This window comes from Herpailurus yagouaroundi, unplaced genomic scaffold (genome assembly GCF_014898765.1).
Source record: "Herpailurus yagouaroundi ecotype Mexico unplaced genomic scaffold, PumYag 195, whole genome shotgun sequence".
Lineage (NCBI taxonomy): Eukaryota > Metazoa > Chordata > Mammalia > Carnivora > Felidae > Herpailurus > Herpailurus yagouaroundi.
In genome coordinates, this window is record NW_024412426.1 from 14,976,298 (window position 1) to 15,003,513 (window position 27,216).

Consider the following 27,216-nt stretch of genomic DNA (forward strand, 5'->3'; position numbering starts at 1 on the left):
CGCTGAGCTTTAACTTTTTTATTTTTATTTTGGGGAGGTAAGTGACTAATTTATAATCTGCTAAGTGATAAATGCTAAAACATACTTTCCTAATACTGATGTAACAATCAAATACTTTGCATAGCCTTCTAGTCTCTGTTGGCGAAAGCTAACTCTCTTTTTTCTGGTATCCAGAGCTCTCTGTAAATAACCTTCGTTTGCCTACCACATGCTCGTCGGTACAAGCCTTCAATATTGCTAGCTTCTTCAGAGTCTCCCAGATATATGCCGCTTCTCCAAGCCTGTGTGCACTACATGCTATTTATTTTTGCTAGAGAAGAACCTCTCTTCTTTGCCCATCTAAATTCTAGGTATCTTCAGCCCAGAAAATTTCTTTCAAAATAAGCTAGAAGTAATTTTTAGCAGAATTAGCTCAAATATGGGTAAATATGTCTATTTCTGTGCTGCTGTAAATATAGGGTACACAAATTTAAAATAGTACACTTCCAAAAAGCCAATATTTACACTAGAAAACAATCTGTCTCATTGAAGTTCCACTTTCTTCCTTTAATACGCTGCTAATAGAGAATCTTGTCTTTTTTGGAAACAATGAAGAGTGGCAAGAAAAGAGTGTGAGTGGACACACTCTACCACCCAAACATAGCTGCTGTTTACATGTGAGAGCATTTGCTCCCCAGTGGTTTTCTAACTCCCTTTTTAAAACATTTTAAACCTATATAAAAGTTGAAAGAATATACAACAAACAACCATATGCCATTCCTCTACATTAACCCACTGCTAACATTTTGCCAAGTTTGCTTTCACTTTCTCTCTACATACTTTTTTTTTTTGCTGAACCATTTTAAACTAAGTTGCAGACATAAACTCTAAATACATTAGCACTCATTTCTTCAGAATAAGGAACATCTCTTACATAAACCAATGCTATTATCACGCTAAAACTTTTAAATCATCTTATATATAGTCCACATTTAATTGTCCCCAAAATGACTTATAGATTTTTTTTTTCCCAGTTCAGATCCAGTTAAGATTCAAGCATTGCAGTCTTTTAAAATCTAGAATAGTCCCTCTCGATCTTTTCAATTTTTCATGACATTGACTTTTTTCTTTGAAGGGGCCAGGCCAATTGTCTTAGATAATGTAACCACTGAGTTTGTCAGATGGTTTCTCCTAACGTTTTATACTTTAGTTTTTGTATTAACATATTTCTGGAATAACAGCATATGTATCTTCTAGTATCCTTTTTCTTTTTTGCTCAAGTTTTGAATAGCACTTTCCATATAGTATAATTGTATCTGCATCATTTTCCGTATTATTGGACATTTTTGGTGAACACTGTAGTGGCTGCAAATATTCTACTGAATGCATGTACCATAGGTTACTGAACCATTCCTCTGTAAAGTGAATATTAAGCTGTTTCTTCTTTCTTCTATGTTGAATACCACTATAACGAAAATCTTGTAATACGAGTGATGAGGCTCCCCACCCCCATCCAAATTTTAGGTGTCACGTATTTTTTTTAAACAATGTTTTTAAAAGTGCTTATAGCAGTGACACCTACTTGGCAAAGTTAGCCAGGTTCTGAATGACCTTGGCAATTAGAGTCAGAGTCCGAGACGTGCGGTCATCAGGATACTCCTGCATCAGGTTGAAAAGACTGGGAGACATAATGGCTGGGCACAGAAAACGCAGAAATAACGAGGCACTGATGAGCCGCTCGCTGATGTCCTGCTTGCCACGGTTCAGGCACTGCTGCTTCCATGATGCAAACACTTCTTTCAACTCACGAGGGAAAACACTGGGGAAGGAAAAAAAATCAAAACCTCTAAATACAAAAGTACCATAACCCAAGAAGACACAAGTGATCCCATCTGGCCCAACGCACCTGCTCTAGAGCCAGGCTAAGAGGAGAGCCTAGTGGAGAGAATTCTGCCTGATTCATGGCTTCGAGTTGGTGGAAAATTCACGGAAGCCCAGATGGAGACCAGAAACCCACAGCCATAAAACTCAGGGATTAGTGTAAATTTAGTTTTGCAACGTAGGAAAATGGCATGAGGCTCCTGACTGAACCATCTGGTTTAATAGAGCTTACCATAATCTCTCTAAAGAGCGTTCTTCAAAACTTCCAAAATCTCACCAATTGCAGGGGTTGGAGCGATGATCAAAAATCATTAACACAACTGTCTAACACTGGTAAACACTTCAGAAAGCCATTGAAATACTTTGGGAATTAGAGGACGTGGTCCTCCTATTCTGGGGAAATATTATATTTATGTAGATAGTTCACAGGTGCTTCTGCTTACAGTGGAGATTTGGACTTCAGAGGGGACTATATTAGGGAAACTTTCCATCTTCCCCCTAAGCCTTTTCTCTGGGTGGGAGATACTACAGTTGACACTGTGATGACTTTTACATGGAAAAACTGAAGTTCCATGAGCAGAGGCTGAGGCACTGACACCTGCTCACCAGTACGAGTTGATGATCTTGCAGAAAGCCAGCTCACAGCACATTTTCAGGTTGCTCTGATGCTCTATCAGTTCACTAGAGGAACACCTGCTGGGCTCCACCTCACAGTTCTCATCTGACTCGTACAGAGCTTTGATGAACTCCCCTGTTTGAAGAAGAGAAGGTGACAGGTAGTGTAACTATGAACAGCGTCTTCCTGAACAGAATAAAAGGATTTAGGATTTCTATCCTAAAATGTATAACGGGAATTTCTTTCTGAGACCTGACATGGAGGGCATGAAGGATTGTTGCTGCTTTAGACCCCAAGGGTTACCACCTCCCATATATGATGTTTATCTTCCTCATCGTGGAAGCAGAAAAACTGCAATCGCTAACCTCACCATCATGGTATTTATAAAAATAATAATAATGATCATACTTTCAACAATGATACAGCTTTAAATCTTTTACCTGAAACCACAAATTCTTTATTTTTGAGGTGGGGGGGCAGAGAGAGAGGGAGACACAGAATCTGGAGCAGGATTTAGGCTCTGATGTCAGCACAGAAGCTGACGTGGGGCTCGAACTCACGGACCGCGAGATCATGACCTGAGCCAAAGTCAGAGGCTTAACGTCCGACTGAGCCACCCAAGTGCTCCACAAATATATTTAATTAGCAGGAACTCGTTATTTGTTATAAGGCTGCTCTACCAGGATGAATAATGTTGTTATTATTTTAGAAGAAAAAAGAACCCACGCTTGACTGAATACCCACCTAAGGTGTTAGTGCTAATGCTGGTGTCAAACATAGATTTGAGTAAGGGTCTCTAGGCTTACCTCTTGTAAAGGGGATAGTCATTCAACATAGTAGAAAAAACGTAGCAGACATTTCTTCATAGAAGCTTAGAAGCACTGTTTATATATCCCATCCTCTATAGGATATAGATTGTTCGTTCCCTGAACGAACAAATCCTTTCCTTACTTGTTTATCCTCCACTATACACCATACCTTGTGTATGTTCTAGGGTTCTGTGTTTCACAATGTTTTGTGCTCTTTGTTCACATGTCTGTCTCACGTTCACACCTCTAGGATGAATACCCTTGGAGGTCAGGGCCAGCTTCTATTCATGTTTGAATCTCCAGCCTACCAAATAGCTCTCAAAGCATTGCAGATGTTCAATAAATATTTATCAGAAATGATAGCATGTTCTTGTTTTTTTTGATGTTTGTTTATTTTCGAGAGAGAAAGAGTGTGAGCATGGTGGGGGGGGGGGGGGGGGCAAAAGGAGAGGGAGACAGAGGATCCGAAGAGGGCCTGGCACTGACAGCAGTGAGCCCGATGTGGGGCTCAAACTCATGAACTGCAAGATCATGACCAGAGCCAAAGTCTGACACTCAACCGACTGAGCCACCCAGACACCCTTATTCTTGGGTTTTTACAGGTCTTTATGACAAAGGAGTAGATCTTGCAAAGATCCTTTCAAATCTGCTCATATCATTCAAAGTTCAGGCTAGTTATAATAGATTTCATGGACGTGAACAAAAACTTCTGCAAAATTAATTAGCAGTAGCATCATGAGGGGTATTTTCTATCAAAAGGGTAAGTAGTGAGGCAAGTGAAGATTTAAAAAGTAGCTATAATAGAGGATGGGAAATTATTATTTGGAAGAAAATGTTTGGAGAATAGGAAATTAGTAGATGGAAAAAGTAAAGGCTTTGGAATCAGACAGACCTAAGGTCAAATCACTTAATTACTGGGGAGCCTTGAGAAGTCATTTAACTAAAAGTCTGAGTTTCAGCTGCCTTAATAATAAAATGGTGTCAATAACTCCCACCCTTACAGATCTGTGGCGAGGATCAGAAATAATGCACGAATAGAAAAGTATCCAATATGGTGCATGGCACTGAGTAGGGGCTCTAGACATGCAATTTAAAAATAATTTTTCATAAAGTGAAAACACCCAAAAATATTTATAAATTCTCACAAGATTTGTATGTGACATGTTCTCAATGTCCCCTATACTATGTGCTTCCACACAATTTACCTCATTTAAAGAACACCTAAATTTACTCTACTACAAAGCTGTAATCATCCAGACAGTATGGTATTGGCACAAAAACAGACACATAGACCAATGGAATAGAGAACCCAGAATTGGACCCACAAATGGGTGGCCAACTAATTTTTGACAAAACAGGAAAGAGTATCGAATGGGAAAAAGACAGTCATTTGCAAATGGTGCTGGGAGAACTGGATAGCAACATGCAGAAGAATGAAACTAGACCACTTTCTTACACCATACACAAAAAGAAACTCAAAATGGATGAAAGAGCTAAATGTGAGACAGGAAACCATCAGAACACTAGAGGAGAAAACAGGCAACAACCACTTTGACCTCAGCTGCAGCAATTTCTTGCTTGACACGTTTCCAAAGGCAAGGGAAATAAAAGCAAAAATGAACTACTGGGACCTCATCAAGATAAAAAGCTTCTGCACTGCAAAGGAAACAATCAACAAAACTAAAAGGCAACCGATGGAATGGGAAAAGATATTTGCAAATGACATATCGGATAAAGGGTTAATATCCAAAATCTATAAAGAATTTACCAAACTCAACACCCGAAAAACAAATAATCCAGTGAAAAAATGGGCAGAAGACACGAATAGACACTTTTCTAAAGAAAACATCTAGATGGCCAACAGACACATGAAAAGATGCCCAACATCACTTATCATCAGGGAAATACAAATCAAAACCACACTGAGATACCACTTCACACCCGTCAGAATGGCTAACATTAACAACTCAGGCAACAACAGATGCTGGCGACGATGTGGAGAAACGGGAGCCCTCTTGCACTGTTGGTGGGAATGCAAACTGGTGCAGCCGCTCTGGAAAACAGTGTGGAGGTTCCTTAAAAAATGAAAATAGATCTACTCTATGACCCAGCAATAGCACTGCTAGGAGTTTACCTGAAGGATACAGGAGTGCTGATGCATAGGGGCATACGTACCCCAATGTTTACAGCAGTGCTTTCAACAGGGGCCAAATTCTGGAAAGAGCCTAAATGTCCATCAACTGATGAAAGGATAAAGATGATGTGGTTTAGATGTACAATGGAATACTACTTGGCAATGAGAAAGAATGAAATCCTGCCATTTGCAGCAACATGGATGGAACTGGAGAGTATTATGTTAAGTGAGGTAAGTCAGTCAGAGAAAGACAGATATCGTATGTTTTCACTCATATGTGGAACTTGAGAAACTTAACAGAAGACCATGGGGGAAGGGAAGGGGAAAAAAATAGTTTCAAACAGAGAGGGTGGGAGGCAAGCCATAAGAGACTCTTAAATACAGAGAACAATCTGACGGTTGGGAGGTGGGAGAGAGGGGAAAATGGGTGATGGGCATTGAAGAGGGCACTTGTTGGGATGAGCACTGAGTGTTTTACACAAGTGTTGAATCACGGGACTCTACCCCCCAAACCAAGAGCACACTATATACACTGTATGTTAGCCAAGTTGACAATAAAGTATATTAAAAAAGAGCAGCTAAATTTAAAACTAAGTCATCAATGTCAAATATTCCACATAAAAGTTGGCCCACCTCTAAATTTATACCATTAGTACTCTGTTTAGTGAGTTCTTTAAGGCTATATCTAGTTTAGGGAAACAATACTAATATTAATGAATCATTGATAAACTTTAAGAATTATTTTTTACTCTCCAAGAAAAGAGCCAAATAAATAATACAAGGGTCCAGAAGTAAATCAGTTGTCTAGGGGTGCCTGGGTGGCTCAGTTGGTTGAGCGTCTGATCCTCAGTTTCAGCTCAGGTCATGATCTCACATTTCATGAGTTCGAGCCCCACATCGGGCCCTAAGCTCACATCACGGAGCCTGCTTGGGTTTCTCTCTCCTCTGTCTCTGCCCCTCCCCTGCTTGTGCTGTCTCTGTCTCTCTCAAAGTAAATAAACTTAAAACAAAATTTATATAAATCAATTGTCTAAAGATTTTTTTACCTGATTATGATATATTTAAAGCCCTCCCAAACTGAGAGAATTATTTTCACCTTTGAAACTATAACCTGTCTGATAATGTGGAAAACACCACACTGAAAGGCAAACCTTTCATAGATTTGCAACTAGAAGCTGCTTACCTGATCAAAAATTATTGAGATAGATTCAGTAATCCATTTGCATTTGCTCACTTGTCTTTGAAAAAGATCAGAGCCAAAGGGGTGCTTACTATATTGTTTAAATGTGACTTTGTACCTAGAACGTTCTATGGCGTGTTTTCTATGTAAATCATGAACTCATTACTATCTAGCATCCAAATTGTGTATAAATAAGTCAGTAGGTATGGCCATATCATTGCTAAAATAAAATTTGCCTCTGTCACCAAGGGTGGAAATCAGGGGCTTTTCTGTATCTCATAGATGGTATTTCTGTGTGTCACAGGGTATCAACATGCAATCTGATTTTAGTCACAAAGGTAAAAGGTGTTAACAGGTGGAAGCTTTAAGTCAAGTCTAACTGAGCCACCTCAGTTATGTCTGTGCAGTACATAATAATGCCTTAATCAAGATAAATACATATTGTATAATATGACTGGTAACTTTTAACTGAGTTTTCTGAGAATTCTTCAGGCAGTCCGGAAAGAACATCTATTTTTTTGCCCAAAGTGTATGAAATATAACTGAACTTTAATTATTCTGAGTGCTCAGCTGTCCTTATTAATTTAATTTTTTGGTTTACGGAGACTTCACTGTGAAGCCTTTTTCTTTGATACTTACTGAAGGATTAGAGGCTCCTGCCATACTAAGTACAGTCTTGTATGACAAAAATAATTCAATCTTTATAAGGTAACTGAAAATTTTGCAGTTCTTTAGGATTACTATTTGAAAATTCACTTATTACTATGTCAAACCATATAAAATAAGTCTGAATTTACACTGGCTCCAAGACAGATACTCTGTAAGTTGTTTTCAAAAGGCAGTTTCTGTTATAAAAGTAAAATATAGCAGAAAAATCAGCCATTGAGAGTCTAAGATATAAAGGCTAACTAGAACTGTGGGCAGTTAAGTGGGAAGAAGACAGGAGAATCTCTGCCCTGGAGAAGCTTACCAATTAATTTTGTTTACGCGCTCGGAAGCGGCAGCTATTTTCACTACCCTGGTCCTTGCTCTTGGAAGAGATCTTTGTGGGGTTATGTGAATTTGTTCCCATGCACACTGAATTTTCATGTCTCATTTAGCCTATCAACTAATTATTCACAGTCCTATCAAAGTACTTGCATCTACTTTTCACTTTGGAAATTATTTATTTGGAAATCCTGTATAGTACACTGAATGGCAGAATACAGATATTTGATTTTTAAGAGGTAGGTGGTCTACACATAATTTACCCCTATATCCATATAATGGAGACTACGTGTGGTTGAGATGCTTCATCATTGCCTTTTAGAAGGCAATACAAATCACTGAAGTAAGCCATGAGATATACTTTCTGATATGACTGTAGAAAGCTCTTTATGTGAGACTATGAATCTCTGTAACTTTCGTATCAATGAAAATCCATAATCACTATTCTTGTAAATTCCCACTAGATCTTAAACTAAAGCACATAACGTAGAGAAAAGAATACGAAGACAGGACGCAGGAAGAGAAATAATTTACTTCTGCAGAGTGGGAATTAATGGCTACCATAGTGAGTCTACTTCTCGTTAGCACGATGGTCCTATTTCTTGAGCAGTCATTCACATTTTACCCTGTACAACCCAGTTCCTGTCCTCCTGATGGCAGTCCCAGCCACCACTAGTGAAGTTACCGAATGCAACAGCCATTTTTTCTTTTTTAACCTCTACCTTCCTCAATCTCTTGAGGATGTTGCTGCTTTCATTTCTTTTGGTGTCTAGGACTCAGGATTTTCCTGGTTTTCCTGCTTTGTGTGCATGTGCGCACGCATGCTTTTTCTTTGTGATCACTTTCCTGATTCCTCCTCTTCCTTCCATCTATATCACAAGCGTAGGTGCACTGTAAGACCTGTCTCTGGCCCAGTCTCTTTCTGCTCTTGTAATCTTGTAGCTTCATTTATCCCTCCACATGGCTAACTCGGTCCTAAATTTCCAGGAGACACCTAGGCAAATGTCTTGAGATTTCTTACCTAGAACCCCTGGGATTTCCTATTAGAACTTCAAATTGAATACCCATGAAGTGGAAATATCATTTTCCATCTTTCAAGCCTACTACTTCTGTGTTCTTTACCTCTGTTGAGAACCTCATCATCCTTCTCGTAACCAAGGCCCAATATTCATTGTAATAACTGGTCTCCACCCCCAGCCCTGGCATATTCTCGCAAAATGAAGTTGCCAGGTCCCATCAGCTCAACTTCTTGAATATTTCTCAGATCCACCTTACCTCTTACTCTTGGTGATCACATCAATCAGAGGCTCTTGGTTTCTTACCCTCCTTCTTACAATGGCTTCTTCACTGGTCTCTGTTTTCAGTTGCTTTCTTCACCAACCCATTTTAATCACTTTGTTAAACTGATTCTATTGAAAACAGCCTGCTCAAAACCTGCAGTGGCTCACCAGTGATTACTGTTAAAATCTAAACCCCTCAGCTTGGCATTCAACGCTCTCAACAATTTGGTTCTAATTGTTTTTCTTCTTTGTTGTTGTTGACTTGTCTTTTTCATTTCATTTTTTAGCTAATTGGTTTTATTTCATATGTGCCTGGCTCTCTCATACTGCTGTGCCTTTTTATCAGTATGGTTCTTTCCCTATGCCAATCCCTACCACTTCCCTTGTCCAGTATCTGTTTTTATTTAACATTTCTGCCTTTCAAGCCACACACACATTGTTTATGTATCTTACATGGGAAATTCCATAATCCCATCAGCTACAATAATTTCTTTAATTCTTTGAAAAAGCACAGGATCTCTCGCACTCTCTCTCTCTCTTTGGCTATAGGGATATCCTTATCTTTCTTATCTCCCTATCTTATAAAATCCTTGAGGGCAAAAATCTATCCATTCATTCAACATAACTGTCTAACCTTCATAATCACATGTGACTACTGAGCACTTGAAATGTGGCTAGTGCAAGCTGGAATGTGTAACAAATGCAAAATACACACTAAAGTTTGAAGAGCTAGTATGAAAAAAAAGTAAACTACCTCACTAATAACTTTTATTTTGATAGCTTGCTAAATAGTATTTGGATATAATGGGTTAACTATAATATCAATAAAATTAATTTTGCCTGTTTCTCCTTACCCTTTTAAAAACACTGTGACCACTAAGAAATTTAAATTACATACGACTCACATTATGTTTCCATACAATGGTACTGCTCTACATTCTGTGGGAAGTACTGGGGATATGGAGATAAAAGAAATTGTTCTTCAAGAAACTCACATCTGCCTTATCATGATGTATATCACCCAGCCCAGTGCCTTACTCTAGAGGTTAACTGCGTGAATTTCAAGACCAGATCTGGAATTCTAGGTGAGTAGCCTAGTCAGCAAGAACTACTGACTGGGCAAAATTTAGTAATTGTTAAAAATTCTGGAGATCTTGAAGGCAAAACTTGGGAGCTGTGGGAACTGGTAAGAGTTTTTTCACTTTCAATGCATGATAACAAATGTTAACACTTTCAAGAATTACATAACCTATTTATATCATAATGTAAATAACCAACACTTTGGGGGAAACGGGTGCCCCCAGATCTAGTAGTGACATTACTCATGGTGTGTATCTCAGCATCAGGAACTTGAGCGCCTGGGAGTTGCAGCATATACTGATGGGCTTTCTCTTTCTGTACATTTATTGTAATAAACCAATGTGCAATAAACCAGTACTACTGGTGAGTAGTGCAGAGGCTTACAGCTGAAACTCAAACTTTAACACTCTAGTCAGCTAGGATTTAGTAACCTGCTGAACTTGAGTTCAATCTGTTTGTCCTACGAGGGTGAAAAAACAAAATTGAAAGGCAAAGAAAGCAATGTTTTGCTTCTCCATACCCAATGCGTCATGAAGATACTGTTGTCCCACCAACTTGAGGTATTCCTCAATGGATTTGGTGGCAATGGTGTTCTCTCTGAAGATCAAGACATCATGCTCTCCACAGCGATCCACCTCAGACATCACCAAGTCGGTCAGAAAATCCTGGTGGAATAATGTTCAGTCAGGCACAAAGCAACCGAATAAATAATATATGTTAGAAGAAACCGATGAATTATCAGACATCCTGGAAATGCTGCTTTAACACTAAAGGTGCCTGATTCATTTGTAAGAAAAAAAGTCAGCCAGGATAAAAGCTTAGGTACCACCAGCTCTAAGTTTAAAATTCCTTCAAAGGTTTTCCATTACACTTTAGATAAAGACCATACTTTTGCATGTGGCCTACGAGTCTCTACATTTTCTGGCTTCTACCTTCCCAACCTCCTCATATACCATTCTCTGCATTCTGTCCCAGTTTCAATGGGCTTTTTTTTTTTTTTTTTTTTTTTTTTTTTGGCCCTTGAATATATCAAGACCTTTTTAACACAAGATGCTATTTACCACAAAGCTTCTGGAAATGCTGTTCTCAGTTCTGCTTCACTCCCACCCTTGTTCCTGCCCCCAGGGGCATGGAGGTAATTCCTCAAATCCTTTGGATCCTAGTGTGTACATAATTTCCTCAATGAAGCCTTCTCTGACCAGCATCAGTCAGGTCCCGTATTCCCCATTCTTGTAGTGCCTATGTCTTTTTTTTTTTTTTTTCTCTGTACTTCTGATTGTAATCACACATTTATTTCTGTAAGTACTCAATTATTATCTGTTTTCCCCAGAAGACTATAAACCCCATGAGGCCAAAGACAGTGTGTATTTTTAGTCATCTCTAGATTTTCAGCATTTAATAGTTTCTGGTACATATTAGGTGTTCAATATATAATAGTTACAAATTGGTCCACAGTGTCAACATGGAATTTCTTAATCTTAGCACTTCAACTCATTTTCTAGGCTGATTACCTACCTACCTACCTACCTACCTACCTCCATTCATCCATCCTTCCATCCATCCATCCATCCAGGAAAAAGGCATACAGAGAAATAAAGCCCTTAAGAAATAACTGCTCCTTTTCCCAACAGTCCTAAAAATTAACTTGATGGGGGCACCTGAGTGGCTCAGTCCATTAAGCATCTGACTCTTGATTTCATCTCAGGTCATGAGCTCACAGTTTGTGAGATCGAGCCTCATGTCGGGTTCTGGGCTGATAGCGCAGAGGCTGCTTGGGATTCTCTCTCTTCTTCTGTCTCTGCCCCTCCCTCTCTCTCTCTCAAAATAAGTAAATAAACTCAAAAAAAATTAACTTGATGTAAAATTCAATGTTTACTGTTGTTCAGTTTAAATGTAACAACATCATGTATTTGTGATATATATGTATATATACATACAATGGAGGTAATATATCCATTGTATATTTCAAAGTCTCCAAAACCAAAAACAAAGGAAATATGCTGACTTACTTTTATTTTAAATTTAAGCATTTTGAACATTAATGGGATTTACTCTGGGGAAGCTCAACAAAGTGAGGGGTCACTATTAAAACTCATATACTAAGGAACAGGTGGAAAGTTATTGGGGTGAAGGTAACTTTCTTTATCTTGATTGTTGTGGTTTCCCAGGGTACATTATATGCAAAACTCATTGTATTTTCCACTTAAAATGGTGTATTATATGTAAACTGTATCTCAATAAGGTTGTTGAAAAATATCCTACATACATATCCTTGAACCTCAAGTAATAGAAGAGCAGAATGAACAAATCTGTACAATTTCAAAGATGAGACTCAAAATTTCAATGACACCTGACCCCAAACCTGTAAGCTATTTGTAACACTAGAAAACTTAAAATTATTATCACAAAATTCAACTACAAAAATGATAATCAGTAGGAAGGCAGTTAGATAAGGGACTATTAATTGGATATATGGATATATTCTGATTTATATCAAGAAATCTTAAAAGCATTTAATTTTATTGTTTGGTTCTAAATAAATTATTCTAGCTGTGAAATCTTCTACATCTAAAATACGGTTTTACCATAATCCATTTGCATACAACATAATGGAGACTCAGGCTAGTGAATATGGCTCATAGAGATGGTAATTATCATAGTTCAGGCTGATCACAGAGTCTATCAGTTGGGTGGGTTTCTTCATATAATTAGTACATTCCTTTTTTTTTTTTTCCATCTTCCTCAATTTTTTCTTCTATCCAGGATGAAGTTAGATAAAACTATCATGAAACATGGAATACTACTTGGCAATGAGAGAGAATGAAATATGACCTTTTGTAGCAACGTGGATAGAACTGGAGAGTGTTATGCTAAGTGAAATAAGTCATACAGAGAACGACAGATACCATATGTTCTTACTCTTACGCGGATCCTGAGAAACTTAACAGAAGACCATGGGGGAGGGAAAGGAAAAAAAAAAAGTTAGAGAGGGAGAGAGCCAAACCATAAGAGACTCTTAAAAGCTGAGAATAAACTGAGGGTTGATGGGGGTGGTAGGGAGGGGAGGGTGGGTGATGGGCATTGAGGAGGGCACCTATTGGGATGAGCACTGGGTGTTGTATGGAAACCAATTTGACAATAAATTTCATATTTAAAAAAAAATGTCATCAAACAGCTACCAGTTAAATAATATCCCTTGGAAATACCAAGGGATTTTAATTCCATGAAGACTCTTGCTGATGCCCACTATGCTTCTGGAATTCCTACTTCTGTGACTAGGGAATAGAGTCATCAGTTAATCTTAACTTAAAACATAGTTAGGTGGGGTGCCTGGGTGGCTCAGTTGGTTAAGCATCTGACTTTGGCTTAGGTCATGATCTCGTAATTCATGAGTTTGAGCCCCACGTCGGGGTCTGTTCTGACAGCTCAGAGCCTGGAGCCTGCTTCGGATCCTGTGTCTCCCTCTCTCTCTCTGCCTCTTCCTCACTCGTACTTTGTACCTCTCTCTCTCAAAAATAAATAAACATTAAAAAAAATATATAGTGAGGAGCAAAACCATCATACAGCACACTCTGGAACTAAAGATAATCTTGAACACACTGTGAGACTAGCACACCAATTCTACCATTTGTTCTGTCAGATAAGAAGGAGCTAGCCCTGGTATCTATGTTTCGCGCAAATGGATTTTAAATAAATATCTGTTGGTGTCTCCATGTTACTTCTTTGCTTTATAATCCCCATCTTTTCTGCATGTGACAACTAATAGGTTTCCTTCCTACTTTTTTATTTTTTTATATTTTTTACTGATAGCAAAGCATACTTCTCCAATTTGGATCTCTATACCAAACATAGTATGGTTATTTGTTCATAAAATGTAGGGAAGAGATTTTGGGTAATGTAACCCTCCTTTTCCACTTACCTTGGCTCTGCCGGTACTTTGAAGAATGTGCACTAAGGCACAAGCCAACTCCTCTTTATTTCTCACACTAATTACTGGTTCAAGGACAGAACACAGCATGGTGTAGTTGCTGGTGACAAATTCTGCAAATTCTTTGTATTGCTCCATAGGCAGAATGGTGATAGTTTGGAACCGCGATTTAATCCGAATAGAAGGTCCGCCTGTCTTTCCTTTGTTGGGCGTAGGGGTACTCACTGGGTACCACTTTTCTACAAACTGGCGACCAGTCACACTGGCAGTGGGAATGTTGACTAGCCCGACGTAATTATTCTTGTCTTTTTTTTTCTTTTTTTCCACATCTTTATAAATGTGAACTGTGATGCTATGAAGAGGTGGAAGGCTGTAGAATTCAAAATGTTCGCCCCAGAAAATATTATCTGCTTTGGTCTTGCTGGTTGTACGAGCAAAGAGGGTATCATCAAGGCACAGTTCACAGAAATATTTCTTTTTAGGGGCAAGGTCCTTGGCTTCAATGATCCATAAACGAAGAACATTTTCAGCTCGTCTGCAATTGTCCTATAAAAAAATAACGAGTTCGAGTTTGAAAGCTGAAATCCCAGAAGAACAACATTTTCCTTTACAGGAGGTGATACTGACTATATACTTTACTAAGGGTGGTCATTAAATAATGAAAGGGATTGCTATCTCTTTGTTCAGAATAATAGCAAACTCTAAACAAGAAGATATAAGAATCTTAGCCTTATGTACTCAATTTACTTGGGTTAAAAAAATATCATGTAAGTTCTAATATAGCCAGCCTAGTGGCAACTGGCCTAGTTTCTGCAAATAAAAAAAGAAGCGGTTCAGAAACTAGTGTTCTAGTCCCATTTCTGTAGTGCACCAGCTTCGGACATGGGCATGTCACATAACTTCAGAGTCACTTTTTTTTTTAATGTTTATTTATTTTTGAGAGAGAGAGACAGAGCATGAGAGGGGATGGGGCAGAGAGAGAGGGAGACACAGAATCTGAAGCAGGCTCCAGGCTCTGATGTCAGCACAAAGCCCGATGTGCGGCTTGAGCTCACGAATAGTGAGATCATGACCTGAGCCGAAATCAGACACTTAACCGACTGAGCCACCCAAGCGCCCCAACTTCGGAGTCTTCTTACCCATTTTGGTAAAATCACAATAATATCTGCAATAAGATTATTTTGAGTACAACATGTGTAAAAGTAAATGTGCTTTAAAAGCACTATAAAAATTAAGGTATGATTGCTGCATTTACCTTCTATCAACTTACTGATTACAGAGTTACACATTTTTAGACACTCAAAGCCACTATTACCTTATTTGGTTGAACTGTCCTACGAAGGTTTTCCATCCACTTATCTCTCTCTGAAGCGGAGTTACAGCTGAAGCATTTACTTCCACTTAAGTAGGTAACCTTCAACATAAAAGATTAGAGAAAAGGAAACATAGGGCTTGTGGGCTGTGTTTTCATCCTTGTATCATTTAAAGGTTTAGGAATATGCTATGAACCCAAATCATAATTCAGAAAACAGAAATGATATTTGGTAGTTCTGCGATGTCTATATTCTACACCTACATCTGATTTTTGTTCTCGTATGTAGGTAGCATCCGTATGCATTTCCAGGTAGGAGAACAAAGGCCATTGAGAATTTAGGTCAGGAACTTAAAACTGGCCTTCAGTTCAGAAATATCAAAATTAAAAACCTTCAGGCCACATCTTCAACACTTGTAAACAAATATGCTCGATTCTGAGTGAGTTAACAAAACAATAGCTGAAAACACAAGAGAGCCTCTAAAACAGCTTGTCAAATCTCTCAGGACTGCCTTCACTATAATATTACAAAACAGGTACTAAGTGAAAGTAAAAAGAGTTAGCACTGTTGAATTACTGTCTTTGGAACCCATTTCTTACTGACCACTGTTATCATTGTCCTTTAAAAATGAACTATGCTATCTATATACCTTAGCACCTAACACTGGGCCTGGTGTACAGCCTGTTGAACTGAGTTCCACAAATACAAAAAAATTCAATTGACTTCTGTAAAAAAGAACACCAATAAATGACCTGTTCAAATTGTTGAAGTGTGCTCACATATTAACTCAACCTAAGGTTATAACCCAGTGAAATCAGATCAGATTATGTGTACTGTTCAATATGGTAGCTAGTGAGCACCTGAAATGTAGCTAGTCCAAAATGAGATGTACTGTAAATGTAAAATACACATCAGCTTTTGAAGACTTAACTTTAAAAAAAAAAGATGTAAAAAAGCTTATTGATAATTTTATATTAGTGACATGTTAAAACGATGATATTTGGGTTTAATAAAATTTTGGATTACATATTTGGCTTGCATTATATTTCATTGGGCTAGGGCAGGTCCAAAGAACAGGAATCAAACACCTTTCAACTTCCACGCCATCTATCATGAGATTCATCACTAGTTACTTAATAAGTTCATGTTAATTAATCAAATCATAACCCTAACAATTACACACACACACACACACACACACACACACACACACACACAGAGTTTTAAATTTTAAATTGCAAATGGCCGATAGTTTAGTTTAGGAGGGAGTTTACATTTAGTTTGGGAGGGACAAATTACCTTATAAAAAGTGATAGTCATAATTTGCTGGTGAAGGGCAATTAATTTATCCATTCAAGAATTTAGGCACCTGCAATGTGCCAGGGACTGGGCTATATGCAGGGGATTATAAAAATAAATAAGACATAGTCTCAGATCTCAAACCAACCATATTATGGTCAGAAAATTATGGTCTTGGTCAGTCTCCTCAAAGAATCACTCAAGTTGGGGGCTTAAATTTTTAGGAGAAAGATAACATGCTGGGTGATATCTTTATCAAAGACTGAAAAATTAAAATACTAGCTTAGTTATTGTTAGGCTTGTGACCTCTGCCAAGAATATACTAAGATCACATTTATTTTGAGGGCAGACTAGGCCAAAAGGAATGAGAAGCCATAATTAATAACTTTAATGACCAATGTAATTAGATTAATAGATTCCCAACCTTTTTCCTATAAGTAGGTAATTTTCAGCAACTGAGAGTCACTTAATGATGATCAAATCATCAATACCATAGTAATGAAATCACAAAATTACTGGAGAGAAAATCCGTTTGGTGTTTAATCACTCTTCCTTCTTTCTATGCTTTTTACCTCAAAGCAGAAATCTTGTCCAAGGATGCTACTATGGAGTGGTTTCACTGACACGGGCTCTCCTCTGCCAAGATCCAGACACTCTACTGCACTGCAAGGGCTCAGCAAGGACTCATGGGAACGTGACTCTTTTAGTTTAGGCAGACCACGAGCCCTAAAAGTAGAAAAAGATATTTTAGATAGCGTACTACATGGCCAACAGGAAAATGAAAGACGAATGCATGGGAGGCTGAAAACGAATGCATAAATGCTTAAGGGAAAAATAAATAAGCAGCAAATGGACAGTTAATCCACAATAATAGTAACCATATTCGCATGGCACATATCAGCCACATATACATTTGGGTGTGCACACACATACATGCTTGTTTTTCAATAAAGCACAAAAACATACTGTAATTTTATACCATTATCGAGGGAGTTCAAGAAGCTCCACTACCCACGTTGTTTTTATTTTCATGCCTATCTTGGAGAAATACGTACTACTCAACTGGCTTATGTATTCTTTTTTCATGCAAAAGTATTATCAAAAGACATGTTTCATTTCTTTTCTTTCTTTCTTCTTCTTCTTTTTTTTTTTTTTTCCCCAGGCTATAGCTTGAACCTCTTCTATCCTTGACAAAACAGTAGTGGCTGAATCCTCATTCTGTTTCTTGCTGCTTTGGCAGAATAAACACACTCATACACAGTCAAAGCCAAACTTTTCAGCACAAGACCCTGCCTTTCAAAAGATCTGATTTCCATCTCAATATGGAATTCTTTTCTGGCAAGCATTTGGTCATATCCATGCTTTACTGTATAAACATGAATAAAGAATAAAATGCCTTGAAGAAACCTCCCACCCTCAAAAGAAATGTTCAAACACTCATATAGAAGAACAAATCTTTGTCAACACCATTCAGGCATCCTGGCTGATTCTGTTTCTTGGTTGTTTAAAGACGAATGCTGTGAATGATTCTGGCCATGACAGTAGCTAGTCCCTCGCTGCCTTCTCTTTGGAAGAATTAATGAAGTCAAGCAATAAAAGCGAAATATTCTTGGATCCAGAACTGGAAAGCCAAGCAGTTTTACTCAATAATTACAGAATTTATTGACTAAAACACCCAGAACTGAATACATATATTTAAGCAGAAGTAACCAGTCAAAAAGAAATGCCTGTGTAAAGACATTTGTTTTTGTAAAACAGTAAATAAGGAGCTTTATTTATTTCCTTGAAATGGCTATGTTAACATTATTCTAACACTGTTTAATCAAACTCCATATAGTAAGAATCATCCTAAGCAGTAAGAATTTGAGTCCATTCTTAGGTCCACGCACATAAAAAAAAATAACAACTGCCATTTAATGTTTATAAAGAAAAACATGTGCTCTGATACTCAGCAGCCTTTCTAAGGTCAAAAAGTCAATATTTATATTTCCCATTGATAAAACGTACACAAAACACGTACAAAAGGGACAAATGCCACTTACTGTTTTGTACATAAAAATATAACAAGGTAACATTTATTTCCTTTTGTTCTATTGGATAAAACAATAACTTATATACTACAAACACAGCCATCAACTGTAAATAACTAAAGACTAAAAAAATTTATTTTAATAGAGTTACCGTATAACCATTCCCAGTACATTTCATAGGGAGCCGATTAACAGGATACTGTAACGTTTTTTAAAAACACGTATAAAACAGTAATCCCAGCCCATTTTTCCCAGGAGAAGTTGTTTGGAAGGGAACAGTCTCTCATGCTCTGGGAATGAGCCTCCGGTTAGGAGAGATTAAGGTATATTTTAAATAGAAGGCGGTATGACAAAAGGCTCGCTTTTATTTTGAAAGCTCTCAAGGAAAATATTCTAAAACATAAACTAATTTTATTTTAAACAAAATAAACGCCTACCTACATGAAGCAATTGTACAGCCACCTGGCAGTGCAACCCCAAATCATAGCGGGGCTACGTGTCACGGTGTAGCAAGTCACTTTCTGAACTATGTCTTCGTTTAGAAGACAAGAACCAACAGGAGAGAGGTTCCCTGCTGCCTTCTGTTACTGATAACATCTCTGGATAAACGCTTTCCAAGTGTCAAGGCTTTCAAGGCTCCGACAGAAGTAGAACAGAAACACAAACAAGGGAACAAGAAGTCATCTTCCCGAACAGGCAGCAGGATAGGTAATATTCCTTCTTCTCTTGCTCAGGCTGCATCCGGCCCCTTAGGTAACACAAACAAGGTTCTGGGCTCGAGGCTGGGCCTGTTGCCATGGTGCTCCACCTATCCGGAGAGTAGGGCTGGGAGGCAGCAGGGAGAGGCTGTGGTTTGAAGGACTCAGGAGCTCGCTCTGCGAATATGACCATCTTAAGACAGAAAGGAAGGAACAGCAACGTCCCTGCTCATTTCCATTAACAGTTTCTCAAAGTCAAAAGCTGTAGGAAAAAAACCATAGGCAACTGTGGGGGCGGAGGAGAATCTCTTAACTCAGGGGCGAATCTCAGCTTTAGCTTGCTTCTCTGTGATTCCCTGCCCTCAGCAGAAGGCATTTGCTACATCCCGCCTTGCAAGCACAACCTTCCTCGCACCTCTGTTCTATTTCCTTTGCAGTGTTCACCCTAGTTTAATGTTCCTAGGTATTATCTTATATTAACTTATCTGGATTACACCGTTTTTTTTAAAAGAGAAAATTGGATGAAATTCCTATTCACTGTATTTCCAATGCTAAACGGATTTCATTTCGAAACCCAGGTTTAACTTCCAAATGCAGCCATCAACAGATATTACAACCAAGACGTCTGGAATTAGAATTCAAAACTCCTCCTACTTATTGAAATTTCATCATTAATTCTTAGTTCAGAATCCCCTATTGTTATGCATGTATGTACGTGTGTGCACACCCACACACCCATGAAGTGAACACCAAAGTCACTAGCATGCTCTACATTACTACTCAATAAATAAACAAGCCCTTCCTGTATTGGGAAAAAGTATCTCTGAGAAGAGAGAATTCCCAGGGAAGCAGGATTACAGTAAACAGGAAGGTCAAGCAGCCTGGGAATGGCTTGAGGTTGGGGAGAGGTATTATCTGGGCAAATATTTCTGTGTAACAGCATTAGGAACTCAAGTCCCCTCTAAATCATGTTTACCTCCTCCCGTACCTTCATGTGAATTGATTTTGCTTAGATCTGCTTACTAGAGAGTTTTATCAGCTCTGTCTGTATGGCACTACAGTTTACTTTTCTAATGTAAAGTAGAATGTGGATTTATTGAGAGAATAATATGAGTTTAAAACAGTTTTTTTCCAGTCCAGTCTGCCAATGACCTTCACCAAGGAACCTAGCCTTGAAAGTGGACCTTGTGAATCCCTTGACTCCTAGACAGGGTTCTCTTCTCAGCACCTGCACCTCTAACTCCAACCCCCACCATCCCAAACATTATGCAAGAATAATTCAGGGTGCCAATATAATTGTTTCCTGGCTTAATTGGGAAACCGCTTTCCAGAAGCAATTTTACTTCCAATTAAGGAATACCATATTCTTTACATTTTATTTTTTTTATTTATTTTTTTTCAACGTTTTATTTTATTTTTGGGACAGAGAGAGAGCATGAACGGGGGAGGGGCAGAGAGAGAGGGAGACACAGAATCGGAAACAGGCTCCAGGCTCTGAGCCATCAGCCCAGAGCCCGACGCGGGGCTCGAACTCACGGACCGCGAGATCATGACCTGGCTGAAGTCGGACACTTAACCGACTGCGCCACCCAGGCGCCCCTCTTTACATTTTATTTTAAGGCCAGCAGACCACCTTGATTTCTATGTAAATTCCAAGGCCTCTAGCAACGTAATAGGTAAGGGTTAAAAATCTAATTGCTTTGCTGATGAAGATTACCTGCTGCTTCTGACCTATTTAAGAGATAAACTACAAGGTAAGACAAGCTTTCCATTTCTCACCACAGCGACTGAGCATTCCAGTGCTGTAACCCACAGCCCTACCTAAAATCAGCCTTTAAAAGACAAAAGTGAAGGGTTGGGGGACCGGGAGCCAATACCCACACCACTGGATACACGGATGGGAAAAAAATGGAGTCAAAGAACTCTGATTAGTGCGATGTTAAGTAAAACACAGCTGGATTTTTCTCAGCTTCACCATTCAAATTCTTTTAAAAGCCGTATTTCCCCCGAAGTGCTATTGGTGCTTGGATGTGCTAGCTCAAATCTGCCACGTGTTTACAGATTCAGTTCCAAATCATCCCGGAAACTTTTAATTAAAAATGCTTATTGCCACACAAAATCCTGCACTCCAGTGCAGGTGAATTTCTGCTGGGCTTGGCAGTTATGATTCCAGACTGCTTCGCTGAATTCTTGAAGAAACAGCTCAGCCATAGGGTGGGTGCGGCCATACACGCTTGCATTCACCAGTATGTACTCCCAAGGCACTTTACCCTGTTTGAGAACAAAATTCAGTATCCCAGGACTCTACCAACAAATGTGCATAGGGTCCAATAAGCTTTTTAAAATTGCAGCTCAGATCTCACTTTGGGAAAAACATTGCTTTACTTGTTCCCTGCATTTTACTGTTTTTCAACCTGGTAGATCTTTGGAAAGAGCAGACCTTTTCCTGTACTATAATTTTAAAGGTTTCCTTCCCTGGATTAAACAACAACAGCAACAACAAAGACATTAGAACTCACTCGCCAGAATTTCTACTTGTGGGCTCAAAAAATTGTCCTTCCTGAGAACCCTGACGGCACCAGCTGTACTGGTTTATCTGCTGCAATTAAAGCCAGTCCTTACTGCTTCAATTACTCCCTGATTTTTATGTTAGCTTTAAAAAGTATACCACACAACCACTCATGCAAAAAGCTATTTATGGACACGTAACATATATTGCTGGTCTTTCCTCTCCCTGCTCTCAGCCTCTAAACAGGATGATCTAATGAGCCCAATTGCTAATGGTAAAATAGGATATTTGTCAGCCTGAGCTGTCATTTAAATTAACCAACTCGTGGTAAGGAAGTTTATGATCATAGACAAAAATGACATTCGACCTATTTTGGTACATAGACATGTATACATGCAATGAAAGAAGGCACCAAAGGAAGACAAGATTATAAATATTAAAACATGTTTAGGAGGGCAGGAAACTCAACCGGCGTCTAATATGACAAACACTAGGAACAATCTCTTTAACAAAAATTGTGCCGTATGGTAATATACCTGTTACTTTTTTTTTTTGTCCTTAAATTGCAAATGGAATAAGATCTACTAGTGCTAATTAAATTAAATATAAGCACAACTATATCGAATTTTTAAAACCCCAAGAAATGATCCAGAGAAAGGGGAACCCTCTTACACGGTTGGTGGGAATGCAAACTGGTGCAGCCACTCTGGAAAAGAGAATAGAGATTCCCCAAAAAGTTAAAAATAGAACTACCCTCCAATCCGGCAATGGCACTACTAGGTATTTATCCAAAGGATACAAAAATACTGATTTGAAGGGATATATGCACCCCACTGTTTATAGCAGCATTATCAACAATAGCCAAATTATGGGAAGAGTCCAAATATCCATGGATTGATGAGTAGATAAAGAGCATGTGGTATATATATACAATGGAATATTACTCAGCCATAAGAAGAATGAAATCTTGTCATTTGCAATAACATAGATGGAGCTAGAGTGTATTATGCTAAGCAAAATAAGTCAGTCAGAGAAAGACAAATACTGTATCATTTCACTCATATGTGGAATTTAAGAAACAGATGAACATGGGGAAAAAGAGAGAGGCAAACCCTAAAACAGATTCTTAACTATAGATAAATGATGGTTACCAGAGGGGAAATGGGTGAGTTGGGGGGGGGGTGCTAAACAGGTGATGGATATTAAGGAGGGCACTTGTGTTGAGCACCGGGTGTTTTCTACAAGCTTCAGGTTTCTATGAGACTAGATGTTTGCTACAGACTGAATGTTTGCGATCTCCCCCCCCGCATTTATGTTGAAATGATAAACTCTAGGGTGATAGTGTTTGGAGGTGTGACCTTTGGGAGGTGATTACATAATGAAGGTGGAGCCCTCATGAATGGACTTGTAACCTTATGAAATAGACCCAGGACAGATCCACAGCCCATTCCCCCACATGAGGATGCGGTGAAAAGTTGGGACTTTTGAATCAGAAAGCAGGTCCTCACCGGACACTGAATCTGCCGGAGGATTGATCTCAAACTTCCCAGCCTCCAGAACTGTGAGAAATAAGTTTGTTTCTTAGAAGCTGCCTAGTCTACGGTGTTCTGTTCTGGCAGCCTGACTGGACTGACACACTGTGACTACTGCAAGACAACATGCAGAGCAAGAAAAGGTCCTGAGAAAATAACTCAAGGTACGTGAACACCTAAATCTATAAAACTGACAAAAGAGACTGAAGAATTTAAAAGACTGAAGGAAAACCGGAAGAGTCAAGCACCATAAAAGCCCAGGGAAGAGAGCTCCCAGGAAGGGTGGACTGTCCATTACTGCAGATCGGTGTGTTAAAATATTAATAGTAGCCACTGGATATATGGACTGAGGGATAATTGAGACTTCGGTAAGAGTGATTTCAGCCACGAGGACAAAATTGAGATTGCCGTGATAATGAATGGGACGTGAGAGAGTGGAGACTAACTCGTGAAGTCTCACGGTGGAGAGGCGGCAACAGGAAATAGCCAGAGGGAGACATGAGGTTGAAGGTTTTTTTTTTTTTTTTCCCTAATTAATCATCTTCTTCCCCTTAAACAATGAGGAAATAAATGGTAATAAATTCCAAAAGCTCAGAAGGATAGAGGGTGAAGAATATAAACATAGGTACCTTCCTCAATCTCCTGTAGAAAATACTAACAGTTGACAATAATAATAAACTATAATAAAATATTAATAATTTTTGTGACCCCTTCTAAAAATGTTTACACAAAGACAACCAAATGTATACACGTACATTACACATACACACATATATGTGTGTACACACATACACGCACACACACAAATGGGATTCTACCATACTTTTTTTTCCTTAAGAGTGTAGTTTGGCCTTCTGGCCATATTGGAACACATAGATATAATTTGCCTCTTGTTACTAACCATACGAAATTCCCTTACATGGGCCTATGGTAGATCAGTAGTCCCTGATGATCAGGTAAGTTTCTTCTTCTTTTCTTTCTTTTTCTCTGACTACCACCCAGTTTCAAAAAGTATCTTAGTAGACATATCTTTATGCACATGTGCATGTACTTATGGCTTAAATTTCCAGATGTGAAACTGCTAGATCAGAGAACACACACATTTAAAATTTTGATGCTGGTAAATTATGCTACAGAAAACATGGCATCAACGTAAACTCCTACCAGAGGTGCGTGTTTCTCTACCCTATCACCAAAATGGGATAGGGCTGAACTTCGAAAACTTTTGCCAGGATAACTGGTGAGGAATGGCACTTCATCACTGCCCTTGCACGCACTTCTTTAAGTACGAGACTGAGACATTTTAATGTTTACTGGCAATCTCAATTCTCTTTTCTGTGAGTTACAAACTGCTATTTCGTGTTCCTAAACTTTTTCTCCGAATACACAAGTGGCACTTTGTATGTTAAGTAAATTCGTACTCTTCTGTCATATTTATAATTTGTCCTCCCAGTTTATGCTTACAAAGGATTCTTCAATTCCAAGATCATAAGAAAGCCAGCTGTATTAGTACGCCTGGGTAGTTCAATCGGTTGAGCAACCAACTTTTTGGCTCAGGTCACGATCTCACGGCTCGTGGGTTCCAGCCCTGCATCGGGCTCTGTGCTGACAGCTCGGAGCCTGGAGCCTGCTTTGGATTCTGTGTCTCCCTGTCTCTCTGTCCCTCTCCCGCTCGCACTCTGTCTCTCTCAAAAATAAATGGGCGGGGGGCGCCTGGGTGGCGCAGTCGGTTAGGCGTCCGACTTCAGCCAGGTCACGATCTCACAGTCCGTGAGTTCGAGCCCCGCGTCAGGCTCTGGGCTGATGGCTCAGAGCCTGGAGCCTGTTTCCGATTCTGTGTCTCCCTCTCTCTCTGCCCCTCCCCCGTTCATGCTCTGTCTCTCTCTGTCCCAAAAATAAATAAACGTTGAAAAAAAAAATTTAAAAAAAAATAATAAAATAAAAAAAAATAATAAATGGGTGGGGCGGAGATGAAAGGAGTATAAAGGAGCTGGATTTTTTTTTAAATGTTTATTTACTTTTTCAGAGAGAGAGAGAAAACAAGCTGTGGAGGGGCAGAGAGAGAGGGAGAGAGAATCCCAAGCAGGCTCTGCGCTGTCGATGTCAAGCCTGGCATGGGGCTCGAACTCATGAACTGTGAGCCGAAACCTAAGGGTCAGACGTTTAACTGACTGAGCCACACAGGCACCCCAGGGAGCTAGCTTTTTATTTCAACAAATTGTGGAAATATTATGACCACAAACTGACACATTTGTTATCACTGCGTGCTATTTTACTTTTATTAAAAGCTATTCTTTTGAGTATGTTTGTGTGTATGCGTGTATGTGTGATTTTTACCTTTTATTTTTCCTTCTCTCTCAATCATTTCCTCAGCAAGTTAGGATTCCTATGGACACGTGCAACAGAGAGATTATAATGGAAAAGGCACTCAACTAGGAGCCAAAAGCTCTATATATTTATGTCACTTCAAATCACTCGCTAGCTACATGTGATGTGGAACAAAGAGTTCATTCTTTCTGAAACTTAGTTACCTCATTTGTAAAATGTGGATAATGATTTCTCTTCCTATACCTCATACAGTTATGGAGAATCAAATGTAATCACCTATGATTGCACAAACATCTCACAGACTACAGCACCTTACAAATGGGGCTATCATTGCCGACATGGGGCTTTTTAACAGTGATGAATTCATCTTATGTAAAGTATTCATTTGGCTGAGATCAAGACAGTTAGTCTTCAAAATATTGTTTGCTGGAAGAATATGAAGACAGAAGGAAAAAATATACACAAACAACTTTTCTTTTTTAATAGAAGCATTCTAATGAATTTTAAAATGCTATCATGATACAGTTGGATTGGATTTTAGTTCATAAAACCAAGGGATCCTTAATTGGCCCACAGCAGTAAACACTGGTAAGAGAAACCATAATCTACAGCTAGACTTATTAATTAACAACCTGAAATCCAGTCATTTCTGAGGAACTGTCATCTCTCCAAGTATACCATATTGAAAAAGATTATTCTTCTTCTATTATCTACAATTTGTTTGGACTCTTCGGTTTCAGGCCAACAAACATGAAGTTCCTTAATAAGACAGGCACTGTGCTGGGGGAAGAGGGCACAAAGGATGTTTGTACTCTTGAGGAGTTTCCAGGCTGCTGCACTAAGCAGAAATATGAAAAGATAAATACAGTAGAAAGTAGTAGTCCTATAACAGTCCCATAAGTTTGGCCATTAGTGGGTACATGGGGTAGGTGCCTAGTTTAGGAATGATATATGGGAAGAACAAGGCAAAGAAGTGCAAAGGCGTAGGATTCATGATTTGGGTGCTGTTGGCATGAGTATGAATTAGAACATGTTCTGAGTTATGACAAAGGACAGGGTGTAGGAACAGGAAATGGTATTTGGGCTAGAGAGGGCGGCAAGATCAAAGCACAGAAATACATAACAGTATGGTAAGTAAATGACAGACTTTTCATTGGAGTGGTAGGAGACAATGCTGAGAGTCAGGTATGGACAGGGCCATGTTGCACTTTGTGTGTTAGGCCAAAGACCACAGATGAATAAAAGTATCATATACATGTGATGAGATATTAGAATTGAGGTTTCAATTGAGACACAGACATAAAACAGATCTGTACGCTGAAGTCAAATACCAGACAAACTGTAGAACTTTACAAAGGAAATGTTTTGGAACCAGTTCTATGACCTTGATCCTCTCAGAACAAGACTATACAAAGTGGTCAGAGTAAGGAGAAGGGAAAGGATTTTGCAAGAGAGAATTTTTGGAGAAAGCTGTGAGGCTCATCGCCCTGCCTCCCACAAGGGTAGTCGACACATACAGGGTGGCGTTTGATTCCATCTGGGACATCTAGATGATGAGAAATGACTAGCCGTTGGTGGCAGAACCCAAGAGGGCTGATGATTTTGGATTAGCCTGCACTCCTAGAGGTCTGTC

General features: G+C 38.9%; 1 protein-coding gene across 10 annotated transcripts in view; it reads right to left on the reverse strand.

Annotated features, from left to right (window-relative positions):
• The window catches only part of RASAL2 (RAS protein activator like 2), a 379,294-nt gene that overhangs the window by 30,967 nt on the left and 321,111 nt on the right, over positions 1 to 27,216 (reverse strand). For all 10 annotated transcript variants that reach the window (XM_040446671.1, XM_040446672.1, XM_040446673.1 and 7 more), the window contains 6 exons: positions 17,059 to 17,212; positions 15,190 to 15,288; positions 13,866 to 14,420; positions 10,467 to 10,611; positions 2,467 to 2,611; positions 1,562 to 1,798 (listed from right to left, as the gene is read on the reverse strand). In XM_040446671.1, coding sequence (XP_040302605.1) covers positions 1,562 to 1,798; positions 2,467 to 2,611; positions 10,467 to 10,611; positions 13,866 to 14,420; positions 15,190 to 15,288; positions 17,059 to 17,212 — 1,335 coding nt within the window. The remainder of the gene's footprint in view (positions 1 to 1,561; positions 1,799 to 2,466; positions 2,612 to 10,466; positions 10,612 to 13,865; positions 14,421 to 15,189; positions 15,289 to 17,058; positions 17,213 to 27,216) is intronic.